Raw genomic sequence first — 14,432 nt, forward strand, 5'->3', positions numbered from 1 at the left:
TTTGTTTTTGTTTGGTTTTATCGCACATTTGTTTCTTTGATTTTTTGACATGATTTTCACTATTGTTTTGACAGTTTAGCATTTTGTGGTGCAATTCATCCATCGCATCACACCTTCTGATCATGAAAGATTGATAATATTTCATAGTTGAATCCCTTTTATTGATACATGAGAACCTGCAAAGCAATCTATTAAATCTAATAGATTTATTCTCAATCTCCACACTTACATTAAATTTAATATCGCATCTAAACTTGAACGGACAAAGATAGATCATTGACAATCATTACATCTTTTAAAAGATGTAGCATGCATTTAAGGAAAATTTTTAAAAGATCGTGTTATCTTTATTGTATTTTTTTTAATGAAAATCTGATTTATTATTAAAAAATTAATATAAAGGTTTTATTAATACTCTGTTTTCTAAAAAAAATTATCAATTCAAATCTCGCAGCCATACGTGATTCTATTTGTATTTTATGACAATATGGGTGGAAGGGATGAGGAGATATAAGATGGGGGCCATTATCATGTGTGCCTGTATTTTGTTTACATTGTCATTAATACATTTATATTAAGGATCAAAAGTTGAAACAAAAATTTATATTTCTTAATTTTGTCATTTGTTTAATTATTACAGCTGTTTCATCATGACTTTGTAAATGATATTTTAGGGCGGTGTCTTCCCCACATGTCCTTTCATTTCCATGATAATTGATTGCCCTAATATTCAGATTTATGCATTCTCCTGCCTCTTTCTTTAATTAATTCAATGGATTTGTCATTTCATTATTTTACTTAGCCGAAATTGCTTTTTCTACCTAGTTTGTTGTCTTTTAGTTCATGTTCATGAACCATATAACTTCTTTTTATTCAATTTAAAACATCCGTATATATCAATAATTAAAACTAGTTATATAATACAACAAGATTTTAAATTTTCGTATAATTTATATGTATTTTATATTTTTTATCGATAATTTAAGTTTATATCACGTAAAATTTTAAAATTTTGAATTCTATTGATTTAACGTAACTTAATAAAAATTCAAATTGTTAACCTAAAATATGTTTTCTCTTTTGCAGCTGTCCCGAATTAGTCTTGTCCTAATGAAACAAGAATTAAGGCTTCGTGGTCTACATGATCTCTGTGTTATTCAATAAGCAAGCATAATCACGTGTTTGCATCTATGTTTACAGGTTGTTGGAGTTTAGTGTTATCCTTTCAACGCACCGTACAAATTATCGTCAAGGAAAGACAATGCTTTATCTTGAATTGTCAAATGTCCTCAAGATCATCAAAGCTTAAAACACTTCCCCTAGAATATTCATAGTAACTTTATCTTCTTCCAAGTTTTCACTTGCATGTTGATGCAAGCGTGATAATAACAAACATAGATTCAAATAAAATTTTAAGATTGGATATCATTAATAAAATAAACAATTAATCGGAAAAAAATCGAATTTCAAGATAAATACATACTCATCCTTGTGAAGCTAGGGCTCCGTCATTGGTGACAAGAACCAAAACTTTAATCTCCCCACAACAGTATCAAAATCCTAATTAAATAAAAAATAATTATTTTAAAATTATATTGTATTAGACAAGTAAATTTTATTTTGTGATTGAAAGGTAATCTAATTCCTATAAAATTATAAAAATACAAATTAATATAATGAAGAAATGAAAATTATAACTCAATTATGGTCTTGGGAAATTTTTTTAGTTTCACCCTTAAATGTGCTGGTCATTTGCCCTTTTTGAATAAGGATTAATGCCAAAAATAAGTGCCCAAACTATACCTTTTTCTCCAAATAGGTGCTTAAATTATTTTTTAACTCATCCTGATACTAACGTCACAAACGTTACACATTTAGACGTCGGATCCTTCAACGGTGTTAATTCCTCATAATTGTGCACTTGGGCTCTTAACATATTCTACAAAAGCCAAGCCCAAGGTTCAAACATCAGAAATGGCTGCATGAAGGCAATTTTCAGAGAGCAGCAATTTTATCTACAAACATATAACCGGGTTACATCTTTAAAAGGTACAAGATGGGGTATGAAATGGGCAAAACAATGTGGTTAAGGGCAAGACTTGTGCTGTTGTATCAACTCTGGGATGAGCTTTAACAGAAAGGAGAGCTCTTTCTCTGTGAATTCAAGCTTTGAATTTGCCTCACTCAAACTCTCTTCTCCGATAATCGCTTCGTCCGGCTTAATCATGCTGTCCACCACCGTCCGTGAGATCTCTTCAACAAAATCGAAGATCACTCCATCGATTCCCATTAAATACTGCATGTAAACAGCCTCAGGCACATTGCTGCGATTAAAAAGGCAATACTAAACATTGATACAAGCATTAAAAAAGGTCTTGTTTATAAGCATGTTGCACAATCTAGCAACTTACTTCAGTTTGCCATAAGTGAGGAGAGAGAGATTAGAGCGTTTGATCTTAGACACTGCGCCAGGATCTTTAAACACTCCTTTGATCTCCGAAACAATCCCTTGTAAACTACCTTCCAAACACACCTTCATGGCCTCCTCCAGCGAATTCCTCCGAACATCATAGTAAGTTTTGGTCCCGCCTTCTGTTAAAAAGTGGACCTGTCGGATTTTCCCAAAAATATAAACATTAATAATCCTAAAACCAACCGAACCAAGCATTAAGAATGCAGGTTGAATATCTTACAGGATAGTTGTTCTGCAGCTTCCTAACAAGTTGAGCTGCATCAGGCTGAAAAGTAGAGAAGATTATTGGCCTATCTCTGGCAAACTCAAACACCACCTGCCATAAATTTTACACCAATTATGAATAAGAATCTTTTATTCATCCTTTTAAGATATGTATGTTTACCTGTAATATAACTTGGAGAATGCGGGTGAGATGGTCTTGCTGATAAACCTTGTAGTCATCAAATTTCAACTCAATATTGAAACCTAAAGAAGGCTCCACTTTGACAAAAGCTTCTTGCAATGTACAAAGTGAATCATCAGTTTCAACATTCCACTTCTCAAATTTCCCATCCTTTGTTTTCCTATATAAACACTTCCCTTCTTTCCCTGCTTCTTTCTGGGGTCCGTAGCAAAGGAACTCTGCTAAACACAATTCTGTCACTCTTTTCTCGAACACAGTTCCCTGAAATTCATACCAATTTTCAAAGTTCAATCTTTGAATAATATATATATATTTAGATATGAACAAAGATAGTATGGAAATGAACATACATTCTCTTCAGAGAGGATAACGTCGTCATGGAAAATGACAGGGCAGTCATCCTTCGTTACCTACAAAAAACCACAACGCCTTTCTTTATTTCTTCCTGCGATAAATCTTTTATTTCATTTGACAAAAAAAAAAAAAACAACTTGATCAGTAATCTTTTACTTGGGTTAAGAACCATTCGTATTCATGTGTTCAGCATAATAAGATTTCGATTCTTTCAAAGAATACAACAAATATGGGTTTCCCCAGAAAAAAATGGAGGAAATTTGTAAGAATTTGATGGTTACCTGAACATCAAATTCAATGAAGTCGAGGGGAAATTTAGCAGCAGAGTTGAAGGAGAGAAGAGAGTTCTCTTTGATGGCTTTCATTCTTGAATCAGAGCTTTGTAAAATGTTCATGCCATGCCCTCTGTGCCCTATAAGCAAAAAGTTGGGTATCCTACACGATGTTGCTCTGTTCAATTCCACCCCTACACCAAACCAACACCCAAAAATATAAGGCCCCGCCGTCATAAGGTTCACAATATAACCATCAACATAAAAACAAAGGACAACCTAGATTATAATAATAAACAAGAAACAAAAAATAAATAAAAAGATTGAATTTTAGATTAAAACGTACCATTGGAAAACCGGGTGGAGTAGAGAGAAAGGGAAGCTTTTTCAAGGTTCGGCGCATCGGAGACATGAAAAGCTTTAAGAGCAGCCATTGTTTTATTAAAAAGAATAAAAAGGCTGTACAAAGGGAATTCTTAGAATGATGGCGAAGATGTAGGGAACGAGTGTGGTATTTAAGGAGGGAGAGGGGGAATATTCAATAATTTATATTATAGATTCCCTCCAATTTTGTATCTCTCCGTTATAAATTCCACGGCTCATTGCATTTGTAACTTTGGGCTTAAAGCCCTCAAAAAACGGTTAATTTATCTGCTATTCCCGGATGCATGGGAGTGTCGGTGGAGATTTGGATATCCACTTGTTAAATTAACAAGTGGAAGAGACGTGGAAGGCACTAATTCGTTATGATAATGGTGTTAAATAGTATGGCTAAAATTAGCTAGGAACGTTAATTATATGATTGGTCACTTTTATTGATATTTTATTCACTTTTTTTTATTAATTTTAAAAAATATAATATATAGTCACATTCGTTTGTTTAGGAGACTGTGTTATATGTCCATTTTTTTTATTGATTTTAAAAACATAATATATAATTACAATCGTTTCTTCGGAAGAGTGTGTTGTATGTCGTTCAAGATTAGGAGCAATTGAGTATATACTTTTTTCGGTCTTCGATTCCTTTCCCTTTTCAGTTTCAGATACGGAATTTGGTTTCTTTTAGGTTTCCACATTGAACAATCAAAAAAAATGAAAAAGAAGGAATTATTGTGGGCAGGCTCTGCAATCGGCAATCAATATATGTCCTATGCGGTATAGCTAGAAAAAGAGGATAATACATGTGTAATAACATGTGCACCGTATAATACATCAAAGTTGCTGACTTTTCGTGGTTGTCATTGGGCACTACAAGTGGATAAGCAGTTTATAGACAGACAACCGGCAATGACTGCCTATTGATTTCTTTGTGGTAACACCGCCAATTATTACAAGAACTATCGTTCTTATGAATCGACCAACTCCAGATGTCAAGGCTTTGATGTCGCCAATTCCTGGTTATTTAAAACAGTTTGAACCCACAAATTAAGAAGAAACGAATTGAAAATGTTAACTTTTGCTGCAATATAAACTTAGACAGCAGATGATTTCATCACCTAAACTTCTATGAATATGTTCATGCAGAAGCAACAATTGTATTCACAAATCCAGACCCAGATTCTCAAAGGAAACAAATGTAGATGATACCATAACTATCCCACCTTTTGTGCACATTTTGCAAATTTACCCCATTTGACAAGCCAATCCACAGGGTTAATACAAAATTGGAAACTAACTAAATTCCACAAATACAACATCAAAGCTCACTCTTACACAACCACCACACCAGTTCTTCCTTTGAGGAACCAACACATACACGCACACTTTCAAACACCTCGCCGAAAAGCGAACAATCGAAGAAGGAAGTTAAGCAACCTTAGCGATGATTTCCATATTCCTCTACTCTCAGTATTACATCATTGGTCACGTCTGGGTCTTCTCGGATGCCAAGTTGCTGCTGCTACTCCCAACTGCTCGATTTGAGTCCCCAACTCTAGCTGCCAAAGCAACAACTTCAGGTGACATTTCCCAGCTGCCACTTTTTCTACCCCAACTCGACCGCCTGGCACGATCACCTCTGCCATCTACCGTACTTCTAATTTCTGGGGTCAATTCTCCTAATTCATCCTCCTTAACATTTACACGGTCGCTGACTTGCCCTTCACACCGGTCGATGCCAGCCCCCACATCACCCCACACAGCTTTTCTACCCATTTCTATGTCATCCACGGCATTCCCCATATTTGGACTCATAAAACCACCTGGTTGGGTTGGTAGCACAGGTTCCCTGGGTACCTTTGCCCTGAAGTTGTTCTTGGATGACGGAATGCTAGAACAAAATATTTCTGAGAAATTCCCAACCACTCCTTTATTGTAGGGGTTTTCTCGACGATCATATCGGTATCTGAAATTCTCATATGTTGTCTACAGAAGCAACATACCACGACTGTTACACAATTCTAACAAAGAAACTGATGTAACAATATTTTAACGAACTCTTTGTTGCGGCGTAATTATGTAAGAGAAGACAGGTATCTTACCTGATTTGTACTGATTAGATACAAATGGAAGGCAGTCAAACCACCAACAAACCACATTGCAATGAACGTGTAAACTATTAAAACAATGGAAGCTGGGGTTTTAATCATGGCTCTCCAAATTGTTGTCTCCTCTGATGCCATGATCCTTCTAATGTAGAGCCAACAGAATGCAAAAACATATATACAAAGAAGGGTCGTAGATGACACAAACATGAAGAAGAATCGGTAATTTCTCTGCAACACAAAAAGAAGATTACTCTGAGTGAGTTTCAATAGCAGAACACCCCTCCAAACATAGCATGTTGATGACCTCCATTAAAAGAACTACAAAAACATTGTCATTGTCCTCTTCAATGCCAATTGTGTTATCCAAACGACAACTCGTACCGCTAAAAATCAATAAACACAACTTTAGATAATGCGGCACAGATATTTAGAATGCACACACAAAATGGAGGCCTCTTATTTTTAATATTTTCCATTACCATTGAATGATAGGAATGCATATGTTCTTTGGATGTTAAAGAATAGGACATTATTCTAAAGAAATGATCACATACCAGTCCGATACATTATTCTAAAGAAATGATCACATACCAATCCGATACATTGCCCAACCCAAGGGCAGTGGTGATCAAATCGTTCTACACAGTTATTGCAGATAGAACAGTGTGAGCAGCGAGGAGGCCTATAAAGCATGCAAGTGTCACAATACTTGATCTTCACAACGATTCCATTGACCTCCACTTCTTTAATGCGTGGCAATCGTAACTGTGGAGTTTGACCTGAACCAGCATCCACATTCCCATCAAAACCTTCTGGCTCTGGAGGGTGTGCATTGCGCGGAATTATACCAGGATCTCTTCCAGATGTTAGTAGTAGAAGAACTAAATCCTAAAAGAAGACAAAACACATTTATGAGTTTTAACATCCGTTGCTTCTCCAAAACTCGAACAAATGCTTGTAGATGCCAATAGACAGCCAGAAAGTCAGGCCAACTGACACTCGGGGCTATTCCGATTTCCAAATAGTATTTGCTCCAATAATCAAGGCAATCAAACACACTACTGGTAATAAGCCAACAGAACAATTAAGATTTACTTTACATGGTAGAATTCTGTGGTGCTCTTGTACCATGAATAAATGCAAACCTGATCAGTACTGCTATCCCACTGTTTATACTATACTAAACTACCATTAAAATATGCGAATGGAGGCAAGGAGACCATATAAATTACGATCACAAAAAACTTGCAAATCCGAGTCAATGTCTAACCACTAAGGAACAAAAGGAGGACTTACAAATTATGACCAGGAAAAATAATGTAATGAATTAACAGTAGATGGGAGAAAGAAATAACACATCTACCAGAAACCCCAACTGAGTGGAACCATATTATCCATCATAATCCTAACAAATAACAATTTTTTTGCGCAAATATAGCAACTCATTCAAACATGAAATTGTAAAGAGACTTACATAGAGAGTGAAGACAATAGCAACAGCCATGATTGAAATACCCAAGTGATTAGAGAATTCATCCATCAATTTCGTGGCAACAAACGCACAGAAAATGGACACTGGAGCTACTACAAGTAAAATAGTCAGCCCTAATGATCTTACATCTGGTCCAAATATAAACCTCCCTTGAAATAAAAATACCTACAAGCATTGAAAAACAGAACTTAAATATGATAACTTGCAGAAGTTCATGGATAAAAATGTTTTCTTTTTAGTCCCTAATAGCAATTGAAATTACAGTATAAGTAGAAAAAAATAGGGAAATGAAGGGTTTTGAAGGAAATACGATTCTAAACATTCCAAAATAGGATATAATAGTAAAAGATGAGGGAGCTTACATTGCTGCCTTTCCAAGTTTGGTAAACCCGTAAATCACTCGACCCGCCGGCTGTAGACGCCGGATCCGATCCATGGGGTGGCGGCACCACGTACATCTTCTTCTCGTTTACTCTCTAACTCTCAGGAGAGAAAAAAAAAAGCAAAAAAATTAAAATATAGGAAAAGGAAAGGAGCTTTGAGGAAACAAGGAAGGAGCTTTCAAGTTGAGCAAAGAAAGGCCATAGGAGGACTGAGTCAGGGCCGGGTGAGTTGAAAGAGTTATGGCCGAGTCGGCGACAACGCACGAGCTATTGAGGAACAAAGTCCAGGGCACGTTGTCTGTTTTTTTTTAGAGCTGGGAGATTCTTGATTGATTGATGGCTGTGTATCCGAGCTTTACAGTGAGGAATGTGATGATGTTGGCAATGGCTGAATTGGACCGGTTGTGGTGGGTGAACCAAAATTATCAACCTACGCTGCCGAACCCAGATGTGGGCCAATTCCGTTTGGCCTTTTTAACATTTCTTTTAGTGTATATTTGTTTCCTTGTAAATTTTTATGTGAAATAAATTATATTTTTTAATAAAATGGCATTTAAAAATTATTTTATAATATCTGGATAAAATTATATAAATTATTTTATTTATTGGTAATTATTTAAAAATTATGAATTATAATTGTTGAATACAATAATTAATATTATTTATTATAAAAAATTATATTATTTTTAAATATTATAATAATATCATAGAGAAGAATATTAAATTTAATAAATTAAAATTAAGAGAAAACTTTTAATCATATGATGACATGTGTTACGTTATGTTTGGAAGATTAAATTTATTGAATTAAATTAAAATTAAAATCAAATTAATAGAGTGTATAAGTATTAAGGACTAAATGTATAATTGTATTAATTTTATTAACTATTATGTTAATATTTTCTTCTTCTTCTTTTTGAATGGAAATGAAGGTAAAGCCTTTAAAGCTTAAGAAGCAGCATTAGGAAGGCTGTTAATATCATGTTGGAGAGCGGATTGAACAAAGGCTGGGATACTGTCGATGAACGTTTGAGCTGAAGATTGCTGAAGAGGGAACTCGACAACAGCGTCTGCAGCGATGTTGGCTTCACGGTTGATGAGTTTGTAGTCGAGTACCCAACTCCGTTCTTGAAAGACGGTAATGGCACGGACGAGAGAAGACGGGTTGCAGCAGGCGTTTGGAGAAGAGACCATGATAAAGACATCGTAGCTATCACTCTGGCTCAAATCCTTGAGACCAAGAAAGCTGAAGACCTTCAAATAATCCCACAATTCAGCTTGAATAACGGTTGTGGTACCCAAAGGCTTTGTAAAACCGCCTAGCCAAATTCCTTGAGAGTCTCAAATAAGCCCCCCAGCAGAACCGTGAGAAGAAAGCTGTGACACGGCTCCATCAGAGTTGAGGGCTATCCAGCCTGAGGGAGGCGCTGGCTAAGCAAATTCAAAGGAAGACGAGCGAGCAGCGTTAGGCTGGATACCGGAATGTTTATCATAAAGATTGGCCCAGTATAGACTCAAATGGAGGAGGTTGCGAATCGGGAGAAAGGTACCCGTGAAGACAAAAGCATTTCTTCTTTTCCATAATTGCCATGCAAGGGAGGAGAACAACACGTTCCAGGGCAAAGCAGTACCTTGAAAGAGGCAAGAAGTTCTCAAATTAGAGAGGAGCTACTGGTCGAGCGGGAGATTGAAGACATTATTGATCGATGCTCGGTGAATAATAGAGAACCGAAGACTTCTAGTTCTTGGACAGTCCCGAAGAATGTGTAGGGTAGATTCTTCATTTGCTCCACAAATTGGACAAGGAGGATTGTCCGAAAGGAGACGATGATAACGATTCAAGTTTGAAAGGAGTTTATCCCTTACGGAAAGCCATAAGATGCAACGTAGGCATTCGGGAACAGCAATACGCCAAAGAATGAGTCAATCTTTATTATAAGGATCCCAACTTTTCTTAGTTAAAGTCTGGTAAGCGCTCTTAGTAGAAAACGCCTCATTGGTAGAGCCGGACCAATAACATCTATCAGCACCTGGATTTGGAAAGGGAGTGAGGATGGAATGGAAATGTGATAGAGCTGAATGGTGGATAAGTTGCAAAAGCATCTCCCAATTCCAATCTCCTGAGCCATTGACTACATCATTAACCTTTAGGCTTAGATTAATAGGGGCATTATCCAATTTCCAATCAATGAGAGGACCAAGCTGGGGAATCCAACGATCGGTCCAGAAGGTGGTAGCATCGCCATTACCAATGCTCCAAGAGATATTGGATCGAAAAGAATCCCAGTATCTAGACAAGGCTGTCCAGAGAGAGGAACAATTTGGCCTTGCAATGGATTTCTGACATCTCTCAGAGATTTTGTACTTGCTGTGAAGAATGGAGATCCAGAAGTCATTCTCATTATTAAGAATCACAAATGAGATTTTCCACAAAAGAGCAATGTTGTGAGATTGCACGGCTCGGAGACCCAACCCTCCACAAGAACAAGGCTGAGAAATGGAGTGCCAATTGACAAGAGAGACATTGGAGGGGCCCCAAAGAAATTTCCGAATCAAACGTTCGATGTCATTACAAACTTTCACCGGAAAAAGTTTTGATTGCATGAAATATGTAGGAATGGCTGCAAGCACATATTTAACCAGCTTAAGTCGACCCGCAACGGAAAGGGTGGAGGCATCCCAATTATTCAGCTTTTTTTTTTTTTTCATTTTCTCGATTATATGCCAGAAGGAATTACAAGTGACCCGCTTGTGAATTACTGGAACACCGAGATAATTTCCAAGATCGGCAACTTGAGTGTATCCTAGCAGAGAACATATCGAAACGGAAGAGTTAGGGTTTGTATTGGGGGGAGAAGATCTCCGATTTTCATGGATTAACCATATGACCGAAATAGAATCCGAATTCGCTAAGTGCCTCATGGATTTGATGAGCTTGCTCGACGTTAGCCTTGCTATATAGGATTAGATCGTCTGCAAAAAACAAGTGTGAGCGGGAAGTGCAATTACGAGCAAGGAGAAGAGGCTTCCAAGAACCATTATCTACCAAGCTATTAATCCGGTGACCGAGCCTTCCCATAGTTAGCACAAATAAATAGGGCGACATAGGATCGCCTTGGTGAATGCCTCTTGACGGAGTAAAGGGGTTACTCAAGTTGCCGTTCCATTGGATTTGTATAGAATAAGATGAAACGCAATGCATGATTAAGGCAGACAGGTGAGGAGGAAACTTAGCATCCCGTAGAATATCCCGAATGAAGTTCCAATTGAGCCGATCAAAGGCTTTCTGGAGGTTGGTTTTGACGGCCATCCAACCTATTTTACCTTTCTTCTTCCTCATGGAGTGGATTGCTTTCTGATTCAAGATGATGTTTTCCATGATATTCCTACCCGAGAGAAAGGTCGTTTGATTGGGAGGAATAAGACTTGGAAGAATTGGAGCAATAGGTCGGATGATAATCTTAGTGATTAATATATAGATGAACGAAATTAAGGCAGAAAATCAGAGAAGGTGGAAGGGAGGAGATGCCTTTCGATATTAGGGCCAGAACAGTATTGTTAATGACATGAGGGATCTCCTCGCCTTGGAAAATTCTTTGAACGATATTACACACCGAAGGGCCAACAGAATTCCAGTGCTTTTGGAAGAATTGTGCATGGAGGCCGTCGGCTCTAGGGGCCTTTAATGGTGCCATAGCGAGGAGGGCACTTGGAATTTCATCTAGAGATGGGATGGAGTCCAAAACCTGCATATCTTCTTGTAGAATTGGAGGGAACGCACCATTAATAGGAAATGGGTCATTATGAGTGATTTCGGCAGCAAAAAGATTCTGATAAAAGCACATCGCTTCTTCTCTGAGAATTGAATCATCGTCGCACCAATCACCAGAGGAAATTTTGAGAGAAGAGATAGTGTTCCTACGCTTTTTTAGAGCTGCCCGATTCTGGAAGAATTTGGTGTCCCGAGTTGATCCATTCAGCGCGTGATTTTTGAAACCAGAAATGCTCCTCATGGTTAAGAGTTTCTTCAAGCTCATTCATAAGTAGTCGTTCAAGGTTAATTAAAAAAAGGATTCTCTTGATGTCAAGTGAACATTGAATCCCTCTTAATCTAGCCATTAACATTCTCTTCTTTTTACCAATTGAACCATAGACCGAATTGTTCCATTCAGATGCAGCTGAAGCGAAGTGTTGGAGGGTGTCCGAGATAGAACCAGAATAGATCCATGTATCGCGGACGAATTGATCAAATCATTATGGAGCGACCATCCAGAAATATAACGAAACTGATGAGAAGCAGCCCGAGTAACATGATGACCGAGGCAGATTAAATAAAGGCCGATGATCTGACTTCATACGCAACAAATGTTGCACTATAGTATCTGGGTAAGCTTTCAGCTAAGGTTGATTACAGAGACTTCGATCAAGGCGAACCGAACAGTTTCCCAGAATTAACGCATCCCATACGCTCGGTCGAGTTGAGGGTGACATTAAAGTCTCTGGAAACGATCCAAGGTTTAGTTATGGAGGATGCAAGCTGTCTTAGGTAGTTCCAGAGAGGTTTACGCTTGTAGGCTTGGGGACTTGCATAAACAAACGTGGCAAGGAATGTACCTTCAAAGTGTTTATGGTGGACACGGCAGTGCATGAACTGGAAATGGGAAAAGAGAATTTCGACATTCAGATGATCTTGCCAACACAATCAAATACCACCAGAAAAACCATCAGCTTCAATCCGGAAAGAGTTTGGAAAACCAAGGGCTACAATAGCATTATCGGCCCTAGAATTGTTGATTCTAGTCTCAACTAAGCAAACCATGTCAGCTTTGGAATTTCTCATATACTGACGCATAATTCTATTGAAGTTACGGCTGCCGCAACCTTGAACGTTCCAAACAAAGATTTTAAGGATCATGATCAATGTTTAAGGAGAGAAGAACGCTATTCAACCATGGCCAAAATGCCATCAACCGGGTTTCCATTTTGCACCTGCACCGAGACCGTGCCTGTAGACGAAGACGACAGTAGGGGAGGATTGTTATCAGCATTAATATGGACAGCAGCATGCTTTGCGGGATCAAGAATAAGAGAGGAAGAGGAGGATCTTGACAACGAAATACCTTTTGGGGTAGGATGGTCCGAGGGCTTGCGGGAGGGAGGTCAATGAATGGTAGTCTGTTGCTTGCCCGAGACGGGTAAAACGGTTGGCTTCTTTAAAGTGATTTGAGATTTATTCTTAGGTTTCGGTTTGGAGGCTATGCTTGCGGAGGGAGTATTCAAGTTAATTGCGGGGTTATTGGTTTAAATTGGGAAGGAAGAAGCAACTTGATTTGTGGCTGATTAGAGTCGAAGGGAAATCGGGGCGAAAACAGTATTTTGTGTGGGAACAGGCTTTGGGGGAGTTAATTTCTGCTTGAAATCCTGAGGTAGAGGCAGCATGAGGATCACTATCAGGCACAAAAACAGGGTTAAATTTGGACTAGGATAAAGGAATTTCCTTAGAAGGAGCAGATGAAGGCAATGATTGATGCGGTTTTCTTTTCTGTTTACGTTCCACAATCATCCAGAGGCGACTGAGGTTGATCAGAAGAATCAGTTGTTGTAACAGCAAGAGGACACAGATCTTTCGAATGCCCGTATGTTCCACAGCTGAAGCAGATAGAAGGTAAATTCTCGTATTCTATCAATTGAATTGCGCCATTGATGATTACTTTTGACAGCAAGGGTTTTTTGAGGTTGATGTCAACAGCCATACGAGCGAAACGGCCTCGGCATCCGTTGTCCGTTTAATAATCAATTTTAATGGCTGAACCAATAGTGTTGTCAATGGCTGAACCAATAGTGTTGTCAATGGCTTCAATCATGCTCCTTTTGTAAAGAACAACAGTCGGGAGGAAAGGCAAATGAACCCACGCCATGATTCGGTTTGGAACGGATTGGCTTGGCTGGAAGTCCGTCGACCAAGGTTCCACGGAGAGGTAGTGACCAAAGATGGTCCAAGGCCGTTCGGTGAGGACTTTGAGATAGTCATTTTTCGCTCTAAACTTCGCTAAAAAGTAATCATCATCAATAACCATGAGCTCAATTTGACGTACGAGTTGCCAGATATTGAAAATCCGATTATGGAGGGTGTTGTAACTTACTCGTCGACCAAGAACCTTTACAACTAAGGTGAGGTCCATGCTTTTGATGGTGAGCTGCTGAACTCGTTCAGAAAAGTTAATGGAAGGACACTAACGGTAACATCAGCGTCGAGCAGTTCTATATCATCATCGTTTAGATCAAGAAGGTCATCATCGGGTTGGGGTTGCTGCTGGCCAGTCACCATGTCCTTATAGGAAAGATTGTGGAATGGGAGGATGGGAACCATCGCAGTCTATGTCCGAGGAGGAGAGATTGCCAGGGGTCACTAGGGTCATGGGGAAGTTCATCACGCCGACGGGTTTTCTTGGCAGTAGGTAGGGATGGCAAAAGGGTACAGTTTCGTGGATTCCGCACCGCATTCGTTCTAATTGCAGCGGTGATGAGTATAATTTTAGCGGGTAGTGGGCGGGTGTGGATTTATA

At 38.4% G+C, this 14,432-nt stretch overlaps 2 protein-coding genes across 2 annotated transcripts; both read right to left on the reverse strand.

Annotated features, from left to right (window-relative positions):
- Positions 1–2,059: 2,059 nt before the first annotated feature.
- On the reverse strand, positions 2,060–3,992 carry LOC120216220 (glycerophosphodiester phosphodiesterase GDPD2-like). Its single transcript, XM_039213708.1, has 7 exons — positions 3,852–3,992; positions 3,515–3,699; positions 3,230–3,289; positions 2,859–3,140; positions 2,694–2,789; positions 2,412–2,608; positions 2,060–2,324 (listed from the first exon to the last, which is right to left on the reverse strand). Exons 1-7 carry the CDS (start codon positions 3,937–3,939, stop codon positions 2,087–2,089), a joined length of 1,146 nt encoding a protein of 381 aa, XP_039069639.1. The 5' UTR covers positions 3,940–3,992; the 3' UTR covers positions 2,060–2,086.
- Positions 3,993–5,086: 1,094 nt separating this feature from the next.
- On the reverse strand, positions 5,087–7,941 carry LOC120216219 (probable protein S-acyltransferase 7). Its single transcript, XM_039213707.1, has 5 exons — positions 7,846–7,941; positions 7,466–7,648; positions 6,583–6,879; positions 5,986–6,219; positions 5,087–5,869 (listed from the first exon to the last, which is right to left on the reverse strand). Exons 1-5 carry the CDS (start codon positions 7,939–7,941, stop codon positions 5,369–5,371), a joined length of 1,311 nt encoding a protein of 436 aa, XP_039069638.1. The 3' UTR covers positions 5,087–5,368.
- Positions 7,942–14,432: the final 6,491 nt, after the last annotated feature.

The sequence above is a fragment of the Hibiscus syriacus genome, unplaced genomic scaffold (assembly GCF_006381635.1).
Source record: "Hibiscus syriacus cultivar Baekdansim isolate YM2019G1 unplaced genomic scaffold, ASM638163v2 tig00110159_pilon, whole genome shotgun sequence".
Classification (NCBI taxonomy): domain Eukaryota; kingdom Viridiplantae; phylum Streptophyta; class Magnoliopsida; order Malvales; family Malvaceae; genus Hibiscus; species Hibiscus syriacus.

Coding starts and splice junctions, on each gene's coding strand:
- LOC120216220 (XM_039213708.1), bottom strand. CDS start 3,939: ATGGCTGCTCTTAAAGCTTTTCATGTCTCCGATGCGCCGAACCTTGAA. Junction 3,290..3,514: donor TCATTGAATTTGATGTTCAG/GTAACCATCAAA, acceptor GGTTTTTTGTAG/GTAACGAAGGATGACTGCCC. Junction 3,141..3,229: donor TTATCCTCTCTGAAGAGAAT/GTATGTTCATTT, acceptor TATGAATTTCAG/GGAACTGTGTTCGAGAAAAG.
- LOC120216219 (XM_039213707.1), bottom strand. CDS start 7,941: ATGTACGTGGTGCCGCCACCCCATGGATCGGATCCGGCGTCTACAGCC. Junction 6,880..7,465: donor CTATTGTCTTCACTCTCTAT/GTAAGTCTCTTT, acceptor GTCTTCTTTTAG/GATTTAGTTCTTCTACTACT. Junction 5,870..5,985: donor ATCTAATCAGTACAAATCAG/GTAAGATACCTG, acceptor TTGCTTCTGTAG/ACAACATATGAGAATTTCAG.